Raw genomic sequence first — 19,617 nt, forward strand, 5'->3', positions numbered from 1 at the left:
GGTTTCAGTGTTAAATATTTTCATAATTATGCTAGTTTTGGCAGTTCACTTGGAACTTTTTCACATTTCTTTAATGAACATGTTTTACTTCTGGGCTTTTGAGACAACCATATGTTTCAAAAATTAATAGTGTACTTTTAATGTTAACGTTGTACAGAAGTGTATGACTAGAGACATTTTTAAGGATGTAAGCTGAACTAAAAGTAATTACAGTAAGGTTTTATTCACAGTAGTAGTCTTTTAGTATTTAGAGACGATAACATCCCCCAAAATAACAGAAGATGTCATTATAAAGATTGAATAGTGAAGTTTTGTGGAATGAAACACTGTGAAGTTTGTTTTACATTAACTTAAAATGAACATAAGTTCATGTGAGAATTTTTTTCTTTATGATAGCAAATCTTTTACTTTCTCCTTGTATTGAAGTTTCAAACAAATATTTTTTGTTTTGCAATATATCACTAGCATCTGAAGCCATGTTATCTTGTAAAAGATTAATATTATATAATTGTTTTGTTCTCTTGGTATGGTATTGAATAAGAATTTTTGTTGTCTAAAGGTCTTATTCTTATTCTAGTATCCTATTAGATTGGTAAATTTAGTGATTTTCCTTCTTAATCTTGAAATCTTATCTTCAAATATGTAAAGATGTAAATATATCTTCAAAATGTAAAATAGAAAAACCGAATTCCTCTCCATTCTTGTGCTATAGTTTTACTATTGATTAATGAATTAAGAGGCACAGTACACCTTGAGTTATCCTTTGTATTGAAACCTTTTTTTTTCTTTCTTAAGAGAGGGGGAGGGTGAAGGAGAATCTTAAGCAGGCTCTACCCCCCAGTGTAGGGCCTGACTCGGGGTTCCATCTCACAACCCTCAGATCATGACCTGAGCTGATATCAAGAGTCAGACATTTAGCCTACTGAACCACCAATGAGCCCCTATATTTTTACTTTTGATCTTTCCTCATATGTATCTTTTTTTCTTTTTAAAGATTTTATTTATTTGTCAGAGAGAGAACACAAGCAGGGGGATTGGCAGGCAGAGCAAGCAGAGGGAGAAACAGTCTCCCCGATGAGCAAGGAGCCTGATATGGGACTTGAGCCCAGCATCCTGGGATCATGACCTGAGCCAAAAGCAGCTGTTTAACTGATTGAGCCATCCAGGTGTCTGTCCTCATATGTATCTTTTCTTTTGGCAGAATGTACTCTTTTATCCCCAAAACAGGAATAAGAAGATGCTAGATGCTTTTATTTTATTACTACCCTATCTATTTCCTCCCTGTATTGCTTGTCTTCTTGAAAGAACAATTTATGTTTATTGTTTCCACTTTAATTGCTTCTTTACTCTTTGAACTATTTATTTACTGCTCCCACTCCTTTCTCTCTAGTAGAACTACTAAATCTCCTTTCTTATGTGTTATTGGCATCCTAATTACCAAATCTTGAAACATGACAACTAGAATGAAAACTGAGAATATCTTTTATAGTTCTTAATGTTAACCCATTTTTATTGTGCTGGTTCATGCCTGCAGCTTCAGTTCTTTCATCTTAAGCATTGCATACTTTGACTTCATTCAAGTAATCATTATTCCTTGTACATGCTACATACATATATGCTGTTTTGCTTTTGCTTACAGTTTCCCTCCATTCAGCCACCAATCTTAACCTAAAACATTCCTACATACACTTTAGGAACCCGACCTCACTAGTTCTTTCTATTCCTAATTTAAATAAGAAGTACTCTGTAGAACTGGTTATATATGTTTTCAGTAGATTCTGAAATCTTTGAGGACCGGTATGAAATCTGATTTGTCTTTGTGTGTCCAACAAATTAGCACATATGAGTGTTATACAAACTTATTGAATCAAGGCAGGAAAAGAGTACTGTCTGCATTGAATATGTTTTGTTGAAGTTTTTGTTATTCATATCAAAGCCCAGTGAAACCTTTTATCTGATGTGGATAATAATTCAGTGAACATAATTAAATAGGATGCAAAGGAGTCTAAGGATGATTAAGATTAATCATTGAGGTGATTAAGAAAACAGCTTGGAGGGCGCCTGAGTGGCTCAGTGGGTTAAGCCTCTGCCTTCGGCTCAGGTCATGATCTCAGGGTCCTGGGATCGAGGCCCACCTCAGGCTCTCTGCTTGGTGGGGAGCCTGCTTTCCCCTCTCTCTCTGCCTGCCTCTCTGCCTACTTGTGATCTCTCTCTGTCAAATAAATAAATAAAATCTTAAAAAAAGAAAAGAAAACAGCTTGGATTCTTAATTTAACACACAAAATACTGAGGGCCTTAACATATAAGCAAAAACATGGGGAAGAGTTGAGATCCTTTTTTGTTTATTATTATTATTATTATTTTAATATTATTTGGTGGGCAGCAAAACAAGGTTTATTGCAATAGAAAAGTGATAGTACAAAGCCCCCAAGGAGGCAACCCAAGAGGGTTGCCACCTGAGTTTCTAAGTCCAGGGGTTTTCATAGGCTTGCTGGAGGGCTGTTTTAATATGATTAACCCTCCCTGCATCTGTCATCCAATCAGATTTTTGTTACATGTCTCTGTCATTTGAGACAGGGTGGAGGGCTTCTTCCAGGGTGGTGTAAAATCCTTTTCAGGGTGGTTTCCTCTTAGGGTTGGGGCCTGTTTTCCTGCCTGCCTGCCTTCCAGCTATCTGTCATTCCCCCATCTAAAGAGGTAACCCTGACTGCTGTTAGGGAAGAAGGGCAATGACAGATTGAAGCTACTTCCTGCTGGGGGGTGAGGGGACATTGGATGGGGTGGCAGTCAGGGTTCCTTTCATCCTGATCTGTCAAGGGGTTTCCTGTAGATGTCTGGTTTTGACCTCCATGTGAGGCTCCATCTGAACCACCAATTGTAGTTTGAGGACCTTTATTGGTTAGTTGTCTTTAATGAAGGTGGAGATCCCTGACGAACCCCCAGGAATGTAACAGGATTTTTTCTCTGTCAGTGCCTGCGGTTCTTGGTCACGCTGCTTCAAAGAATGAAGAGATAGATCAGACAGAGTGGTGGGCAGTGAAGCAAGGTTTATTGAAGGATAGTAAAGTGATAGTACAAAGTTCCCAAGGAGGGAGGGGCCATGAGAGGGTTGCTCCCTTTCCATTTATTTTGTATTCAGATGGAGAGTGTTTAAAAATTTCCATTAGTCTTCTTTTGTGAAAGCCATATATAAGAATTTTTTTTATGCCATCAAGTGGTTTGTTTAGATACCAACTCAAGAAAGGAAGAATTTGTGGTTTAAACTACTTGTTATTTTTAAATGCCATTCAAGAGTGAAAATAATAAGAATCGTTCAGTTATATAGATTTTTTTAGACTTAAAAAATCAGAGTCTTAGCTTATCAAATTTAGTAACCATAAATTATATATATTCAACTAAAAAACCTTTCCTAATTCTTAAATGGTTGGTGATACTTGACTTTTCTATTTTTTTTTTTTTTAAATAGGATGATCATGAAAGCTGTGGTTCTAATTCTACCAACCGTAGTGCTACTGAGAACACAAAATCATCAGTAAAACCTCGAAGAATTCAGCAGGCTGCTCCCACAGATCCTGATTTACCACCAGGTAATTTCTAATGAGCTTGGTAAAACCAAAATTTCATTTGTTATTAATCGTTGTTGTAACTTGTATACATACTTTCAGTATTTAGTGTCATAGAATACTTGGACTATATGTGTATGTGCATTTCCTTCATGACATAAGAACGGATTGAGTACAGGGCCCTCAAAAATTTCTTTCATTCAAATTTTGATGCTCTTTTGCTACAGTTTTGTTTCTTAAGTTTCTTTCTTACATCCTGTCCAAGCAAAGACATGCCTCTGTTTTCTCAGTCACTCACTCTCACTTTTCCACCTTACCTAACAGGAGGACTAGTATCCTCTTTGTTCCCCTTGCTTCTTGATAAGTAGAAAAGACACTAGATTGTTCTGAGTTTCAGGAAACTATAGAAGTCACCAACAGGATCATAGAATTTTGTAACCAGCTCTTTCATTTCCTGAAATTTTTATTTACCTGGAATAGTAGTGGCTTACAAAGAACAGTTCCTTAGTGACTATTTAATGAGGAAGAATAACATAATCATGACATGTCAGCTCTGTGGTCAGAGTGCATTAATGCCTTTTTACTGTTAGGAGTTTTTTTTTTTTTTTTCTTAAAGATTTTATTTATTTATTTGAGAGAGAGCAAGAGAGCGAGCGAGTGAGCGAGCATGAGCAGGGGTGAAGAGCAGAGGGTGAAGCAGACTCCCTGGTGAAGCAGATGGTTAACTGACTGAGCTACCAAGATGCCCCTACAGAGAAAGTTTTTATTACCATTCTCATTGTAATATTAATTCTGCTTCTGATATGAATTATAAGGGATAAAGTGGCCCTGCCTTTGGTTTCAAGGTGTTGTCCTGCATTTTTTTCAGGGCCTTCCTCCTCAGAGTGTGTCCCAAGGACCAGTAGCAGCAGAACCTGATATCTTGTTATAAATGCAGACTCTTGGGGCTTCTGGGTGGCTCAGTTGTTAGGAGTTATTTTTATCAGTCACCTCTCTTTTGATTTTATTTATCAGTCATTTATTTTCCTCAGAGGTATAGTTGACATTGGTACTTATTTGTTTTCTGCGCCATAAGTTTGTAGGCTTTCTGTTGGTTTTAACATGGTTAATTTTTGAAAGTCTTCTGGTACCATCTGCTGAGAGACTGGAGTTAGATAAATCATTTCATAGCCATCCTCCCTCAGGTATGTTCCAAGTTACATTTGAATTGAACATTTTAAACTAGCGTTATAGTGATGCTATTGCTGATGCTTTATGTTCTTCTGAACCTAACAAGTCTTGGTAATCCCTCTGGCTTTAAATAGATTAATTGCTATAGCTGGAGAAGGTGCCAGAAGAAGAAATTTTACTTCTGAATGTTTCTAATTCTCCTTAGAGTGGTGTGATTGTTCCAGAACTTTCTAAATTTTTTCTCACTACTTAACTTCTTAGGAAAAAATCCTTGGTGAATGAAAGTATAAATTAAACTGTAACTTGTTCTTATTTATTAAATGGGCAACCCCTTTACCTCTCCAAATTTCTGACTGCATATCCCTTCAAAAATTCCTATACTAGCTCATTGTACTGAATTCTCTCCATCAGTATCCTGGCAAAGAATAATCGGTTTTAAGTTTAATTGTTGAGTCTTGTAACATTTCTTTCTCTTTTGAGAAATAAGATAAATTTAATGCTTTTGTCGGTTGTTGATTTCACAGATAAAAATCTATTGGCTAACCCACATGTACTCAAAACAGGTCCCAGACTTTTAAAAGATTCTTTAGAGCCTTTATTAGCATTTACACTGATAATCAGATTTGGGAAAATTGGTCTGTTTTGGGGGAGCATAAAGTATAAAACTATAAAAACATAAACGTAATAAAAAAAATCCTATTTTTAGAGGCATGAAACAGAACCGTATTCTTAACTACTTGAGGTAGCATTTGGATTAACATGTGCTTTCCTGCCTTACCTAACAGGAGGACTAGTATCCTCTTTTATGCCGACATAAATCACAGTGAAGGAGTTGATTTAGGAAGTAACTGAACTTGTTGGGCAATTACTGGGAAGCAGAACAGTTAAAGTTAATCTTGCCAAAGGGGGAAAAAAAAGGATAATTTGAGACTCCAGCTGGATAATGGTAAATCATTTTATTTAAAGGTCGACTCATATGGTTATTTGAGGACTCCTTTCTGGCAACCTTATCCTGCCTGGAAACTACTATATTAAGGTCCTCCTATGGTAGAGATGAATTTCTGGTCTCAAAATTTTCTAGGGCAAAGATACAGCTGTGTTTACAATTTTGAAGTTTGAGCATTTACATAGATCCAGAGATGCTTTTTGAGAACAGTTTTGGTTTTGCCAATAGTCATTTGTTCTACACCCTTGAAGGATGGGTGGCTCTTGCATATGAAAAGAATATAAGTCAATATCTGATATCCTCTTTCCAGTCTCTTTTTTTGATATCTAGAACAGTCTTTTATTAAATTATGGGTTCTGACCAATTAGTGCACTGGAAGAGCAATTTAGTGGGTAATAGTAAGCATTTAAAATATATGGCAAAGAATATTTCCTGAGATTAAGAGTCTCTTATGAAACTGAGGGTTTCTGGGGGTGGGGAGGGAAAGGATAGGGTGGCTGGGTTATGGACATTGGGGAGGGTATGTGCTATGGTGAGTGCTGTGAATGGTGTAAGACTGATGACTCATCTGTATCCCTGAAGCAAATAATATATTATATGTTAATAAAAAAAATAAAATATATGGCAAAGACTAGAAAACCTCCTAGCATAAAGGCATATAGTAAAGTTATTAGTAAAGAAACTTGTGGTTATATGTGCACTTGTGCTGGGTTACAATGTAATATTTCTTACTGGGAGAGAGGATTCAAAATGGTTTGAATGTCATTTGAAGTATATGTGTTCTCTTTCAGTCAGTGATCTATAGGCTAGGACCTTTGATCATTGCTAACAGTTTTGAATTGTGGTTTTAGCATATCCTGTAAAATATGCTGATGATTCCTACTTAGAAAGTTTAAGAATGTTTTATTTATTTATTCATGCTTTCCTTTGTATTCTCTGCATTTTATCTCTGTAAAGTGAGACTACTTCTAAGTTAGACAGCTAGATTATTCAGTTATTTGCTCTCTGAAGCATACAGCCTTTGGCTTTTATCGAACGTCATTTTTATCTAAAATGACTTTAAAGGATATTGTTTTTTAATTTATTCAGTATCTTTTAATTGTTTTTTTTCTTTTTAAATAATTACTCATTTTAAAAAATTTCTATTTGTCTGTTAAGAAAATCAGAGTTAAACTTTGTCTTCCATTGCATAGCTTCTTTTTCTTGGTTTTGTCATATAATTATCTTTTTCCTTTTCTTTTTGCCTTTTTACCCAGAATATATGTATACATATTCATTCACACAGATTAATAGAAATATTAAGGAAATAGATAAACTTTAAAAACCATGTTGCCTACTGGGTCTGAGGTTATGATTTAGTCATTTTTGATCACCATCTAGTAAAGAGGACAGCAAGACCTGTTTTGTGAAAGGTTTATTATTAAATATTTTTAGGATTTGCAAGCTGTATATTTTCTGTTGCAGCTATTCCATTCTTCTGATTTCACATGAAATCAACCATAAATGATAAACTAATGTATTGTGCTTGTGTTCCAATAATATTTATTTATAAATGGATGGCAAAGACCTCATTTTGCCAGCCAATAGGCATTTATATGTTTGCTACACTGCACAGAAACTGAGCTGTGCAAAATCACAGTGTTTTCTTCAGACTTCAGTCTTTGGAGTCATAGTCATTGAGCTATGAAATAAGCTACTTGAAGATTTTTTGGCTTAGCAGTCTATCTTTTTTGGGACATGGACCCTTTGAAAATCTGTTGAAAATGTGGTCGACCCACATATGCACATTTGAAACTGCACATACCTTCAGGTATTCACATTCTTGCTGAAGTCCATCTCTAGGCCCTAGCCCACATTTTGTGGATAAGAAAATGGGAACTCAGATATTTTGGTATATATGAGGAGAGGTAGTAGTATTAAGGTAGTAGTCATTCAGTGAAAATTTTTTTCTACAGAAAATATTGAATATGAAATGGAATATTATAGTTTGTGTGTGATGTGTATGTATATTTGAATGCTTGCCATGTTAGACTGTTAGGGCTTGGTTTTCTGAAAAATCTCTTGAAAGGGAGTTTAATAATAATTGAGAGTAAATGAGATAATTGAGGAATATTTGTAATATATCATCTCTTCAGGAACCTGAGCCAAGAATGGCAATGTCTTGTTACAGAAGATAGCATAGTCATTTCATTTCTGCCTGCGGCTGGGGGACCACAAGATTTTAAAGCTATTTAAACAATTAAGAGTAGAGAATATCTTATGGCAAATGAAAGAGAAATGCATTTCACATCTTCTATTTTTTATGCTTTTATTGTTTTAATACCTTCCATTAACATGGAAGCTTTTTTTCCCCTCTAATAACAGTGATACATTGTGTAGGTTGTATTAACCCACTGGCTAAGTTCTTAGCAGTTAGCATTAACCTAACGAAAGTGCTGTTTTGTTTACATACCAGTACAAAGATTCTTCTACCACAAGCCTAGGCTTTTTTTTTTTTTTTTTTAATAGCCTCTATGATCAGCATGGATCCCAACACAGGGCTCAAACTCATGACCCTGAGATCAAGACTTGAACTGTTATCAAGAGTCAGAGACTTTACTCACTGAGCCACCCAGGTGCCCCTATGCTTCTTTTTTGGGAGACTCTGCTGTGCCCTAGGCCAGACTTGGAATTCTGTTGCTTTCAGCCTTTCCAAGAGGACAGTCTGGAAAAGACCTTTTACCTCTTAGTTCTCCCATGCTGTAAGTGATATTCTGCTCAAATTTCAGTGAAGAAAACTGTTTGCATGGACATTATGTATGGCATAGAAGTCCTTATCTCACTAATAATTCTACAGTCTGGAAGGGGAAGCACAAGATACTCATGGATAGTCAGTCATTTCTGAAATCCAGGTGTTCTTTAGTATAATGATGTATTGATCCTTTTAAAAGGAGGTTATGCTTAAAACTATTCTGTCAATAACCTTATTTTGTTTATTACAGAAAAGGTGATAATTGGATAATTTATATTTCATTCAAATTAGATTGATTTTCAAAATATTGCTTAGTGCAGGCTTTTCAATTTCCTAAATCTTTCTTTGTGAACGGGGACATGTTAGACTGGCTCACTGAAAACTGTACTTGTAGTTAAAGAATGAACTGCTTAATCTAGGAGTTTGTAAACACCTAACCACATTGCAAACCAAAGCCGAGGGGAGCTGTAAGGAAGCTCAAGTAATAGTTTTTGGATACTAAAAGGGAGGAGTGTTTATGTCCAGGTACATGTGGCTTCCAAAACACAAATGTCTCACAGGCAGTCAGAAAAGATTGAAAATGAAAGGATGGGAAATAGTGTAACAGATAAATACTATCAAAAGAATCTGTCTTCACAGCATAAAAACCAGGCAAAATGAACCTTAAGGCAAAAGCATGTATCTATGTAATAGATACTAAATTATAACAGGTAAAAGCATTAATGGATATATGTAATAGATACTAAATTATAACAGGTACAGTTTTCCCCAAAATAGTATGATGACTTTGTATGGATCTAACAACTTGGCTATGAAATGTGATCAAGAAAACAAAATCCCCAAATAGGTATTTGAATATCAAAATCACTAAGATTATTTTAGTGTATACATGTAAAACTCTGCACCCAGCAGATAAAACAGTGTACATTCTTTTAATGCATGTCTTACACATCTACAGACATTGTAAAAGACTTGATCAAAAAGGAAGTCTTGACAGATTTCAAAGAATCGCAATCATAAAGACCATCCTCTCTGGACTGAGCACAATTACATTAGACTGTAATTACTGATAAGTTTGAATTTATCTCTACCATTTTATTGTTATATCTTTGTATGCTCTGATTGTTGTTCTTCAGTTTCCCCTCTCATGCTTACTCTTTATGTTCAGAGTCCAAAAATAGTTGTTCCATACATTCTTTCCAGGCTTTTATGGCTATATTCAGTGGGGCAGACAGGGTGGAATATGCTTACTTCATCTCACCCCGAACTGGAACCTCTTAACATTTTGACATACAAGCTTTTAGAGACTCTGTGTGTGTGCTTGCATGTGTGCATGTGTACATACAAATGCACACATTTTTTTTTTGTAACTTGCATTTTTTAATATTAGGATCTTATTTCTGGGATGTTAATGTTTTTACATTATTATTTCAATCATTGGCATTTATTGCATAGTGTAACTCTTCCATAGTTTATTACCAGTCCCTTTTTGTTTGATATTTTAGTTTTGTAAATGCTTTATTGTCAGTTTTGTAAAATGCTTTAACAAATATTTTTGCACACACCTCTGTTTATCTCCTTAGAAGGAATTCTCATCAGTTTATAGAATCCAAATTTGTGAATAATTTTAAGGTTTTGGCATGTGTAGCCAAATTACGCTGTGAAAAGTTTAACAGTATTTTCTTTCAAGCACTTTTTTGGTCTAATTCAATCTTTTGTTTTTAAACATTTTTTTGAAACTTTTATGTATGGAAAATGCTGTCATACATTTTATTGTTAATTGGGATTACCATTTTTAAAGTTTTTATTTAAATTCCAGCTAGTTAACATACAGTGTATTATTAGTTTCAGGTGTGCAATTCAGTGATTCAGCATTTCCATACATTACCCAGTGCTTATCACAAGTGTGCTCCTTAATCCCTTCACTTTTTTAACCCATCCATCCACCTCCCCTCTGGTAACCATATCTGTTCTCTGTAGTTAAGAGTCTGTTTCTTGGTTTGCCTCTTTCTCTTTTTCTCCTATGACAGTCTTTTTTTTTTTTTTCCTCTCACTATTTTCTTTTCTTTTCATCACTTCATTATATAGGAAAGCTTAATATTTTTTTTAAAGATTTTATTTATTTGACAGAGAGAGAGAAACCACAAGTAGGCAGAGAGGCAGGCAGAGAGAGAGAGTGGAGGAAGCAGGCTCCCTGCGAAGCAGAGAGCCTGACATGGGGCTGGATCCCAGGATCCTGGGATCATGACCTGAGCCGAAGGCAGAGGCTTTAACCCACTGAGCCACCCAGGCACCCCAGGAAAGCTTAATTTTTACTGTTTGTTAGCTGATGAGTATTCAGTTGTGTTTTTTGAATATTCTGTATAGCATATAGTCATCTTTGTGTAATGGTAATTTTGCATCCTTCCCTGTCAGTACTTAAACTTCTTTTTTACTCTTATTTAGTTGTTCAGAACTTCTGTGACCATCAAAATAATAATACTAATAGTATTGTGCACTCACTACAGTTTTTCTTAGCTCCCACAGTAACTGCCCTAAGTTATCTTCTAGTTACCAAACATGATGGATGCTTTTTAAATTCATGTTTTACTGAATCTCCCTACCGCACTGACAGTAAAGAATCCTTGTTCTTAACCTTCTAAAAAAATTTACTTTGAAATAGTTTCAACCTTTCAAAAAAGATAAGAGTGTTACAAAGAACTTCACTTTTCCCTATTTGAGTGTAAGTTGCCTATATGATGTTGCTTAACCCTCAAATTTATACCAAAACTACTCCAAAATGCTTTTAGGTATGGTTAACCAAGTGGAATTTGATTTTGAGCAGCTTGGCTTCCCAGTGACATTAGGATAAATAAATTGTAGATGTTGTCTCTTTTAACCAAAATTAATACATGTCATTTCATTCAAGCGTCGGGCTCTCTGCTCCTCGGGGAGCCTGCTTCCTCCTCTCTCTCTCTGCCTGCCTCTCTGCCTAATTGTGATCTCTGTCTGTCAAATAAATAAAATCTTTAAAAAAAAAAAAGAATATGAAGGGAATAAATAAGTTATTGTCTTTGCCCTCTAGGATTTCATAGTTTAACATAAAATAATTCTATGTAAACATGCACAAATGGCAGTAGTAACATAAGCCCAAGGAAAGTGGTAGAGACAGTCTTCTGAATGTTGTATAGGTTGGGGGACATTGGAGAAGAGTCTGTAGGGGAGAAAGATATTTATACTGGGCCCATAACAAGGGAGAATGGACAAAGTGTACTCTAAACCGAAGGAAGAGTATGAGCACAGTCCATGAAAGTTCATAGTGTTTTATCTGGCCCTGTGGGCAGAGATGTATATGCCTTGAGGAATGGGATTTATGGGTGGGAGAGAAATGGATAATGATAGGAATTTCTGGAAAGTTTGATTAGAAACAGGTGGCTATTTTAGAGCCATCCAGTATGACCTCCGGTATGACCTGGGGTTCTTACCCCAGAGTGCATTTTCAGATGCTCTTCAGCATGCTTAGGGAATAGACTTGGATTACTGTTATGTCATCTAAATACTTAGTGATGAGAGCTAGTAGATCTGCTGTTTGACACTCCTCTATAGCTTACTTAAAACTAAGTTGTTATGGAGGATTGGAGGGATAGTGTATCATTTTTTCCATTGGTTAGTTACTATTACTTTAGTATTGCATTTTAAATAAGAAAATGTGATCTATGGGAGTAGTGCTTTTTAGATATTTTATTCTCTAGTATATTATTCCTTGGTGAATTGGCTTCTTCATCTCAACTTGTATGCTAGTTTTATGATGAGAAACTGTGGGAAAATATTAAAAAATAGATTTTAAAAATCCATTACTAGTGTTCTCTTAGTTAAAATACATTAACAGTATTATGTTTCTATTAATTTGCATTTAATATTTTCTCCAGTTCTATCTTTGAGAGTTATTTTTTCTTTCGATGGTAATAAAAAGTCATGAACTGTTAAGAGGTTTTTATGAATTCCTTATGGATGCCACTTTTTTCAGAAATGGGAAAACCAATATAAGTCATGCTTCTTGACTTCTTAGAAACAGGATGTTTATTTTTATTTTTATTTTTAACATGTGTTGAGTGGTATTAGCATAGGGGAATATACATTCCAAGATTGAAACTTTTGATTTTTAAAATTTCTTTTGGAAGCTTAATTTGTTAAGCATTATTTTAGTGTTTACTCTCATGAAAGAATATTTATTACTTTAAATTTATTGATATGTTGTTAATTTTGTAGCATATGATAATTGGTACTCTAAAAGCTGCTAAAAGTTTACATCTAGATAAGAGAAAAAATTGAACTTTGTTGTTTTATATTTTTTTCCTATGTGTATCCTTTAGGAATGAATGAAGGAGTTGGTTTTTGCAAAGGTGCTCTGGTTGAATGGATTTAAATAGGCTTCCTTTCAGCAGGATTTAGTGTAGTTGTTAACAATGTCAGTTGCTGACAGAAGTTGATTCTGTTTTGCCCAGTCAAGTTCTGAATATAAGCAGGATAGTTCATAAAATAGCTAAAATTTTAGTTACTTTTTAAATAAGTTTTGTAGTGGGAAATGCATTTGAATCAAGTGAAGTTTTTCATCTTTTTCTCCTGTGTCTTCTTAAAATGCTGTTTGTTTTTTATTTATATTTTCAATTAAATTTCTAACTAATGTATCTGTATACACATTTATTGTGTGAGAAACTTCTGAGAATGTGGAGTATCCCATAGTATTATAAAATTAAAAGAAAATTTCGGAGATTTTAGGCAAGCTATGACAAAAAAGAATGTTCACTAGTTACTTCTGTTGTTGTTGTTTTTAACTATTTGTTTATTATTTCCCTGTGTTCACATTATGCTTTTCTCAGTTCTTCCATACTTTTCTTTTTTCTTTGCTTTCATTGTGTTTTTTGTCTCTGTTTCTAAATTCTGTCTATATTTTCTTCCTTATTTTTATTCTCTCCTGTACCCTGCTTCAGTATTATTAGTAAGTAGAAATACTTGAATCCATTATGGTAGTCATATTTTTCCTATTTTTCTTCCTCCCAGCCTAACTTTTGAATTTTCTTATGGCTATTTAGAGTGGAAAGAAAAGATGGCTCAAGAAGAAACTTAAAGAAGCAACACTTCTAATATGTTGTATAATCAGCACATAGTAACATTGTTTCATTGGGAAAATGTTCCTAAAATAGGCAGAAACCAGGCAAAATACTGAGTATAGGATTATCATTGACTGGGATCTAGTATAGTCTCTCTGAGTTCTCTTAGTACATGAACACTTCCTTATATAGAACTTCTTCGTAGTGGTATTTGGGGGCGGATCTTCTACTTATTAGTTGTGTCAGTTTTGCAATCCTATCTGTTTCCTCTTTGCAAAATATGCTAAATGATACCCACCTATCATATAAGTTAAGTTCAGTAACATTTTATGAATAATTCTTTATTGACAGACCTATGGCTAATTGAATCTTTTTTTCCCCTCTATTTTATAGGTTATGTGCAGAGTCTGATTAGACGAGTTGTAAATAATGTAAATATTGTTATAAATAATCTCATACTAAAATATGTTGAAGATGATATTGTTCTTTCAGTCAATATCACTTCTGCAGAGTGCTATACAGTAGGTGAATTATGGGATCGTGCATTCATGGATATTTCTGGTGAGTATATATTAAGAAAAGTGTAGATTTTTCCATTATTGGAATAGTTATCTTGGTTTCTAAACCTTTTGTGGGCCAGCTGGCTCTGATAAACCTGATGAGAGCTTTATGCCTCAGCCTAGAAAAATGAACATATATAAGGTTTAGCATATCGGGTGCCTAGGTGATTCAGTTGGTTAAGCATCTGCTTTTGGCTCAAGTCATCCTGGAATCCCAGGATTGAGTCCTTCACTGGGCTCCCTGCTCAGCGGGAAGTCTCCTTCTCCCTCTCCAAATAAATAAACTCTTAAAAAAATTAGCATACAGCTATAGGGGGTTTAATAGACCCTCAGATTAGGAAATCCCAGACTCCATTTTTAATATTATTAATTTTTATTCTTTCTTACCTACCACATGCATGTTTCAAGTGTATCTTATAACATTTTACAGTGCATTGGGGTTGTAGTAATAAAAATAGTTAAAATTTTTAACATATTTGAAGGAGAAAAAGGAACACATTGCTTTTGTGCTCCATAATGGCAAAACAATGTATCTGATCTGTGTTTTGGGTTTGTATATTCCAGAGTATATTTGGGACTTCTGGATAATCCTAAAGTCTCTTTTGAGTATGACATGCTGTAATCTCCTCCTGCTTATATTAAAAGAACTATTAAGTAATACAATTTTAGTAACTACCATTATTACTATTTTATTATGTTTTACATAGTAGGCATTGTGCTAATAAGCATTGAAAATACAGCTGTGAAAGAGATACTGCTTCATTTGTCAGAAGAGATTACTAAATCATAATATTGAGAAATATTCTGATAGGGTAAAGAGTGGACATTTTTTGAAAATATAGTGAGGAGGGGTGCCTGGGTGGCTCATTTAGTGTCTGCTTTTGGCTCAGGTCATGATCCAAGGATGCTTGGATTGAGCCCCACTTCAGGATCCTTGCCTAGTGGGGAGTTTGTTACTCCTTCTGCTTGTTCCCCCTGCTTGTACTCTCTTTCTCTGTCAGATAAATAAATAAAATCTTTTTTAAAAAGATGAAGAAAAGAAAAGATAGTGAGGAGACTATTGTGAGTACCTTTTATCTTTGACTTGCCAGGGTATGTATTTGTTAACAGTGTGGGCACTAAAGCTAGACGACCGGAGTTTGGATCCTGGTTATCCCACTTAGTAGAACTATATGACCTTGGGTGAGTCACTTGACCATTTCTTAGTTTCTTCATTTGTAAAATGGGGGTAAAATAAGAGCTTCCTTATAGAGTTATTTTATTAAATACATTAATGCACTGAAGGCACTTATAAAAGTACCTCATACATAGACCTCTGAAAATGAGCTATTAAAATTTTTACATTTATTTTCTCAAATTCTCATAACTCCATCAAGTGATACTCTTTCTCATTTACTTATATATTCACCTGCTCATCTTAAGTCCTACTTAAAGGAAAACAGAAGGAAATTTAGTCTCAAGGTTACTTAACTTGCCTAGTTTGCCTAGTTTAGGCATACAACTAGGATCTAGCAGAATTTGATAGTCTCATTTTTGTGTGTTCTCCAAACTTCAGTCTTCGCTTTTTTCCCCCTTTCTTTTGACAGTAGGCTCCACACCAACATGGGGCTGGAATTCACAACCCTGAGATTAAGAGTCATATGCTGTACAGACCGAGCCTGCCCAGGTGCCCCTTAGTCATTATGTTTTAAAATGAAGAATAATATTGATCTCACAGTTTTGTTGTGAGGCATTAATCAGTGCATATGCAAAGTCCCAAGCATTGTCTCTGAGACATCGTTAATGCCTCCCTCCATCCTCTTTGGGGAAAATATTTCATACAAAGACCACAAGGAAACATTAAGAAAAATGGAAAACAAGCAGGACTGGGTAATGCAGGATTGAATGAATGTGTTGACATTTTATGGGAAGAGATTTCTATGGTTTATTATACAACTAATGTAAATATCACTTTGGGAAATTATAATGAATTAGAGTCTTGGGTTGGGAGTTGGGGCATCCTAGTTTGAGTCTTCCCTCCACCATTCTAACTTAGTATAACTTCAGTGAGTCATTTGTAAAATGTGAATTATCGTAACTACCAATATGCTGATGTCCTTAAGAAAATCAAGTATCATACCACATGAAAGTTCATGATGAGGATGATGATAAAAACAGCAAAAATAGTATCTTTCACTTGTTGAGTTCTTGTTAATTGCTGGGCCTGGTGCTATGCTTTTGTACATTATCTGTTTTTAATCTTTTACCTTCTGAGACAGTTACTATTATTTACCCTTTTATTTTTACTAAAACATTTTATATTTACAAAGATTTAGGTCACATATTTTATTATTAAACAATATGATGAGCACCTTTCCTCTGAGTATCTAGAACATACACAGTAGTTTACCCCCACAAATGTGTTTTTCCTGATCTGCTTTCCACCTAGAGTTATCTGCTGTATTAAATTTTATCATTTAATTGCTTAAAAAGACTTGTGCTATAAAAAGGAATGAAGTACTAATGTATGCTACAATGTGAATGAACCTTGAAAACGTTCTAAGTTTTTAAAAGCCAGACAGAGAAGTTGTGTATTGTATATTGCAGGATTCCTCTTATAAACTACACAGAAGAGCCAAATCTATATAGACAGAAAGTAGATTAGGGACTGTCTCAGGATTGGGAAGTAGGGAGGGCAAGGAGGGGATTGGAGGGATGATAGCTCAAGGGTACAGAGTTTTCTTTTCTGACGTGTTGTAAAAGTTTTAAAATTAATTGTGGTGCTGGACACTGAATATTCTCAGTATACCAAATGCCACTCTGTGTACCCTTTAAATTGTTAATTTTTAAAAAAGATTTTATTTATTTGAGAGAGAGGGAGAGAGAGAGAGAATGAGCAGGGAGAGGGGGAGAAGCAGACTGCCTGTGGAGCAGGGAGCCCCATGTGGGTCTCTATCCTAGGACCCTGGGATCATGACCTGAGCTGAAGCAGATTCTCAACTGACTGAGCCAGCCAGGCACCCCTAACTTGTTAATTCTATGTTACATGAATTTTATCTCAATAAAAAAGTATCAGATGTGGATTATACACAATGTATTACATGTATTTTTGAGCTTTGTAAAAATAGTGTGCTCTATTTTGGGAATTTGAGGTTTGAGTAAAGCCTCAAAAGTTTCCTGTTTTCAATTAGTGTCATGCTTTTAATATTTTTCCATATTGTTACATGTAGTTATAGATCACTTATTTTTACTTGTGAATAATATTCTACTGTTTAAATATGCCAGAATTTAATTGTTGTGGTGATGGGCATTTGGGATGTTTCCCGATTTTTGCTATTACAAACAATGCTTTTAGGAATCTTTGTACATACCTTTTGATGCATATGTGTAAGCATTTCTTAAGGACATACACTTAGGAATGGGTTTGTTAGATGGGAGGATAGCAAATCTTCACGTTTTCAGATAAGGCCAGGTCATTTTCGAGTTCTCCAGAGTTGGGTAGACATAGTTATTATCCTCATTTTTCAGATTAAATTGCAACACATTATCTAAAGTAAGTACTTGAACTAGAATTCATTTTGTTAGTTTTTAAAAGGTAGTTGTTATATTTAGTGTTTAAGAAAAATATTTTCAAAGCTTTAATGATTTCCTTTGTCAGTGAATGATAATTTTCTAGAATACCCTCAAAATGTAGACCACTTTATGTTCTTACAGCGTAATAGATTAAAAACCTGAACTCTCAAGTAAGGTTGCCAGAGTTCGAATGACGGTTCTGTCCTTTTTAAACTAACATTAAACTCTTTCCCCTTACTGTGCCTCAGTTTTCAAATCTTTTAAAAAGAGGGATGTAAATATTAAAAGGTAGCAGAGGGGAGAAGACATGGAAATGTTTTATATTTTTACAGTCTAGTACTGTAGCTACTAGCCACATGTGGCTATTGAGGACTTGAAATGTTGCTAATGTAGCCGAGGAACTGAAATTTTATTTTTGTATAATTTTAACTTATATATAAATTTAAATAGCAGCGTCTGAGAGCAAACACTTAGTGAATTATCATAAAGAGAGGGAAGAAAATATCTAGAGGTTTTTTTCATTTCTAATTCTACTTTTATTACATATGTGTACACAAAGAAATATATCAGTAACTAAATGATTTATTTATATACCATGTAAATAGATTTAGGCCTAATATTTATTTACCTAGGAATTGCCTATTAGGAATAAAACTTCTCATTGCTAAAGTTTTCATTTTCTAGTTTGATACTTTACCGGCAGTTGTTTTATTTTTATTCCCTTGAAAACAAACTGTATGCTCTTATTGGTAATGTGGTACTTTCTTCATCAATTGTTTAGAGCAGTGATATCCACTAGAATTTTCTGGGTCATGGAAATGTTTTATATTTTTACAGTCTAGTACTGTAGCTACTAGCCACATGTGGCTATTGAGGACTTGAAATGTTGCTAATGTAGCCGAGGAACTGAAATTTTATTTTTGTATAATTTTAACTTATATATAAATTTAAATAGCAGATATTGCTGGTGGCTATTACTGGAGAGTACAGGTTTAGAGAAACTGTGGATTTTTTAATGTTAGACATTAAATGAGTGACTCCTGCTCAGAATGTTATTTTTAATGTGGTTTCTCAAGTATTATATTCAAGTTATTTGATATCTCATTGCAGACGCAGAATATAGCACAAGTTTTTATAAATTTTGTCTTAAATTTGTAGTTAGATACCGAGCAAATTGAGGACAAACTATTTCACTTCTTTGTACTTTGATTCTTCCTACTTGCAAAGGGGATTTTTGTGCCTATTTCATAAGGTTGTTGGAGGATTTAAATAATAGAGAAATTATTTGCATAGATTCTGGCATCATGTATTTAATGCTCTATTAATCTTACTATTTGTACTAATAAATAATTGTTGCTTTTTTTGCTAATTTTCCTTTTTACTTAAAATGTTTTTTTCTTTTTTTTAGCAACTGATCTGGTGCTGAGAAAAGTTATCAATTTTTCTGACTGTACAGTTTGTCTTGATAAACGAAATGCTAGTGGTAAAATAGAATTTTACCAGGATCCTTTATTGTATAAATGTTCCTTCAGAACTCGTCTGCATTTCACATATGATAATCTAAATTCCAAGATGCCATCTGTTATTAAAGTAGGTGTTTCTTTTTCTAGTAGTTGAGTTCCATGTCTCCATTTTGTTTTATTGGTTCTTGTAGGTGCTATTAAAGAAGAAATTAACCTCATAAAAATATATATCATTAGTTTTTGCTAGAGTTTTATTTCTATTTATAATTTTAGGTTATATTGTTTATTGTATATTAAAACTTTCTGCATTGTGTGTTGTACTAGAGAGATTTTGGGGACTTTTTTTTCTCCCTGAAACTGTAGTTTCCTTTATAGTTTCTCCAACTGTTTATTCATTTTTTTTCCTCTTTTAAATGAATAGAAGAAATCCTATTAAAAGTGTAATTATACACATAGTGGACTGAATATCAATGTATATTTCAATCTTTATAATTTATTTAATATGATCTGATAACTATAGTTATTGTCCCTCTTAGATGACT

General features: G+C 34.3%; 1 protein-coding gene across 11 annotated transcripts in view; it reads left to right on the forward strand.

The window, feature by feature from the left end:
• The window catches only part of VPS13B (vacuolar protein sorting 13 homolog B), a 769,746-nt gene that overhangs the window by 55,095 nt on the left and 695,034 nt on the right, over positions 1–19,617 (forward strand). For all 11 annotated transcript variants that reach the window (XR_004279564.1, XM_032316092.1, XM_032316089.1 and 8 more), the window contains exons 4-6: positions 3,467–3,587; positions 13,894–14,061; positions 19,021–19,202. Coding sequence is in view for 10 of the 11 variants with exons in the window: in XM_032316092.1 (XP_032171983.1) it covers positions 3,467–3,587; positions 13,894–14,061; positions 19,021–19,202 (471 nt within the window). In the remaining variant the exon portion in view is untranslated. The remainder of the gene's footprint in view (positions 1–3,466; positions 3,588–13,893; positions 14,062–19,020; positions 19,203–19,617) is intronic.

This window comes from Mustela erminea, chromosome 16 (assembly GCF_009829155.1).
Source record: "Mustela erminea isolate mMusErm1 chromosome 16, mMusErm1.Pri, whole genome shotgun sequence".
NCBI lineage: Eukaryota > Metazoa > Chordata > Mammalia > Carnivora > Mustelidae > Mustela > Mustela erminea.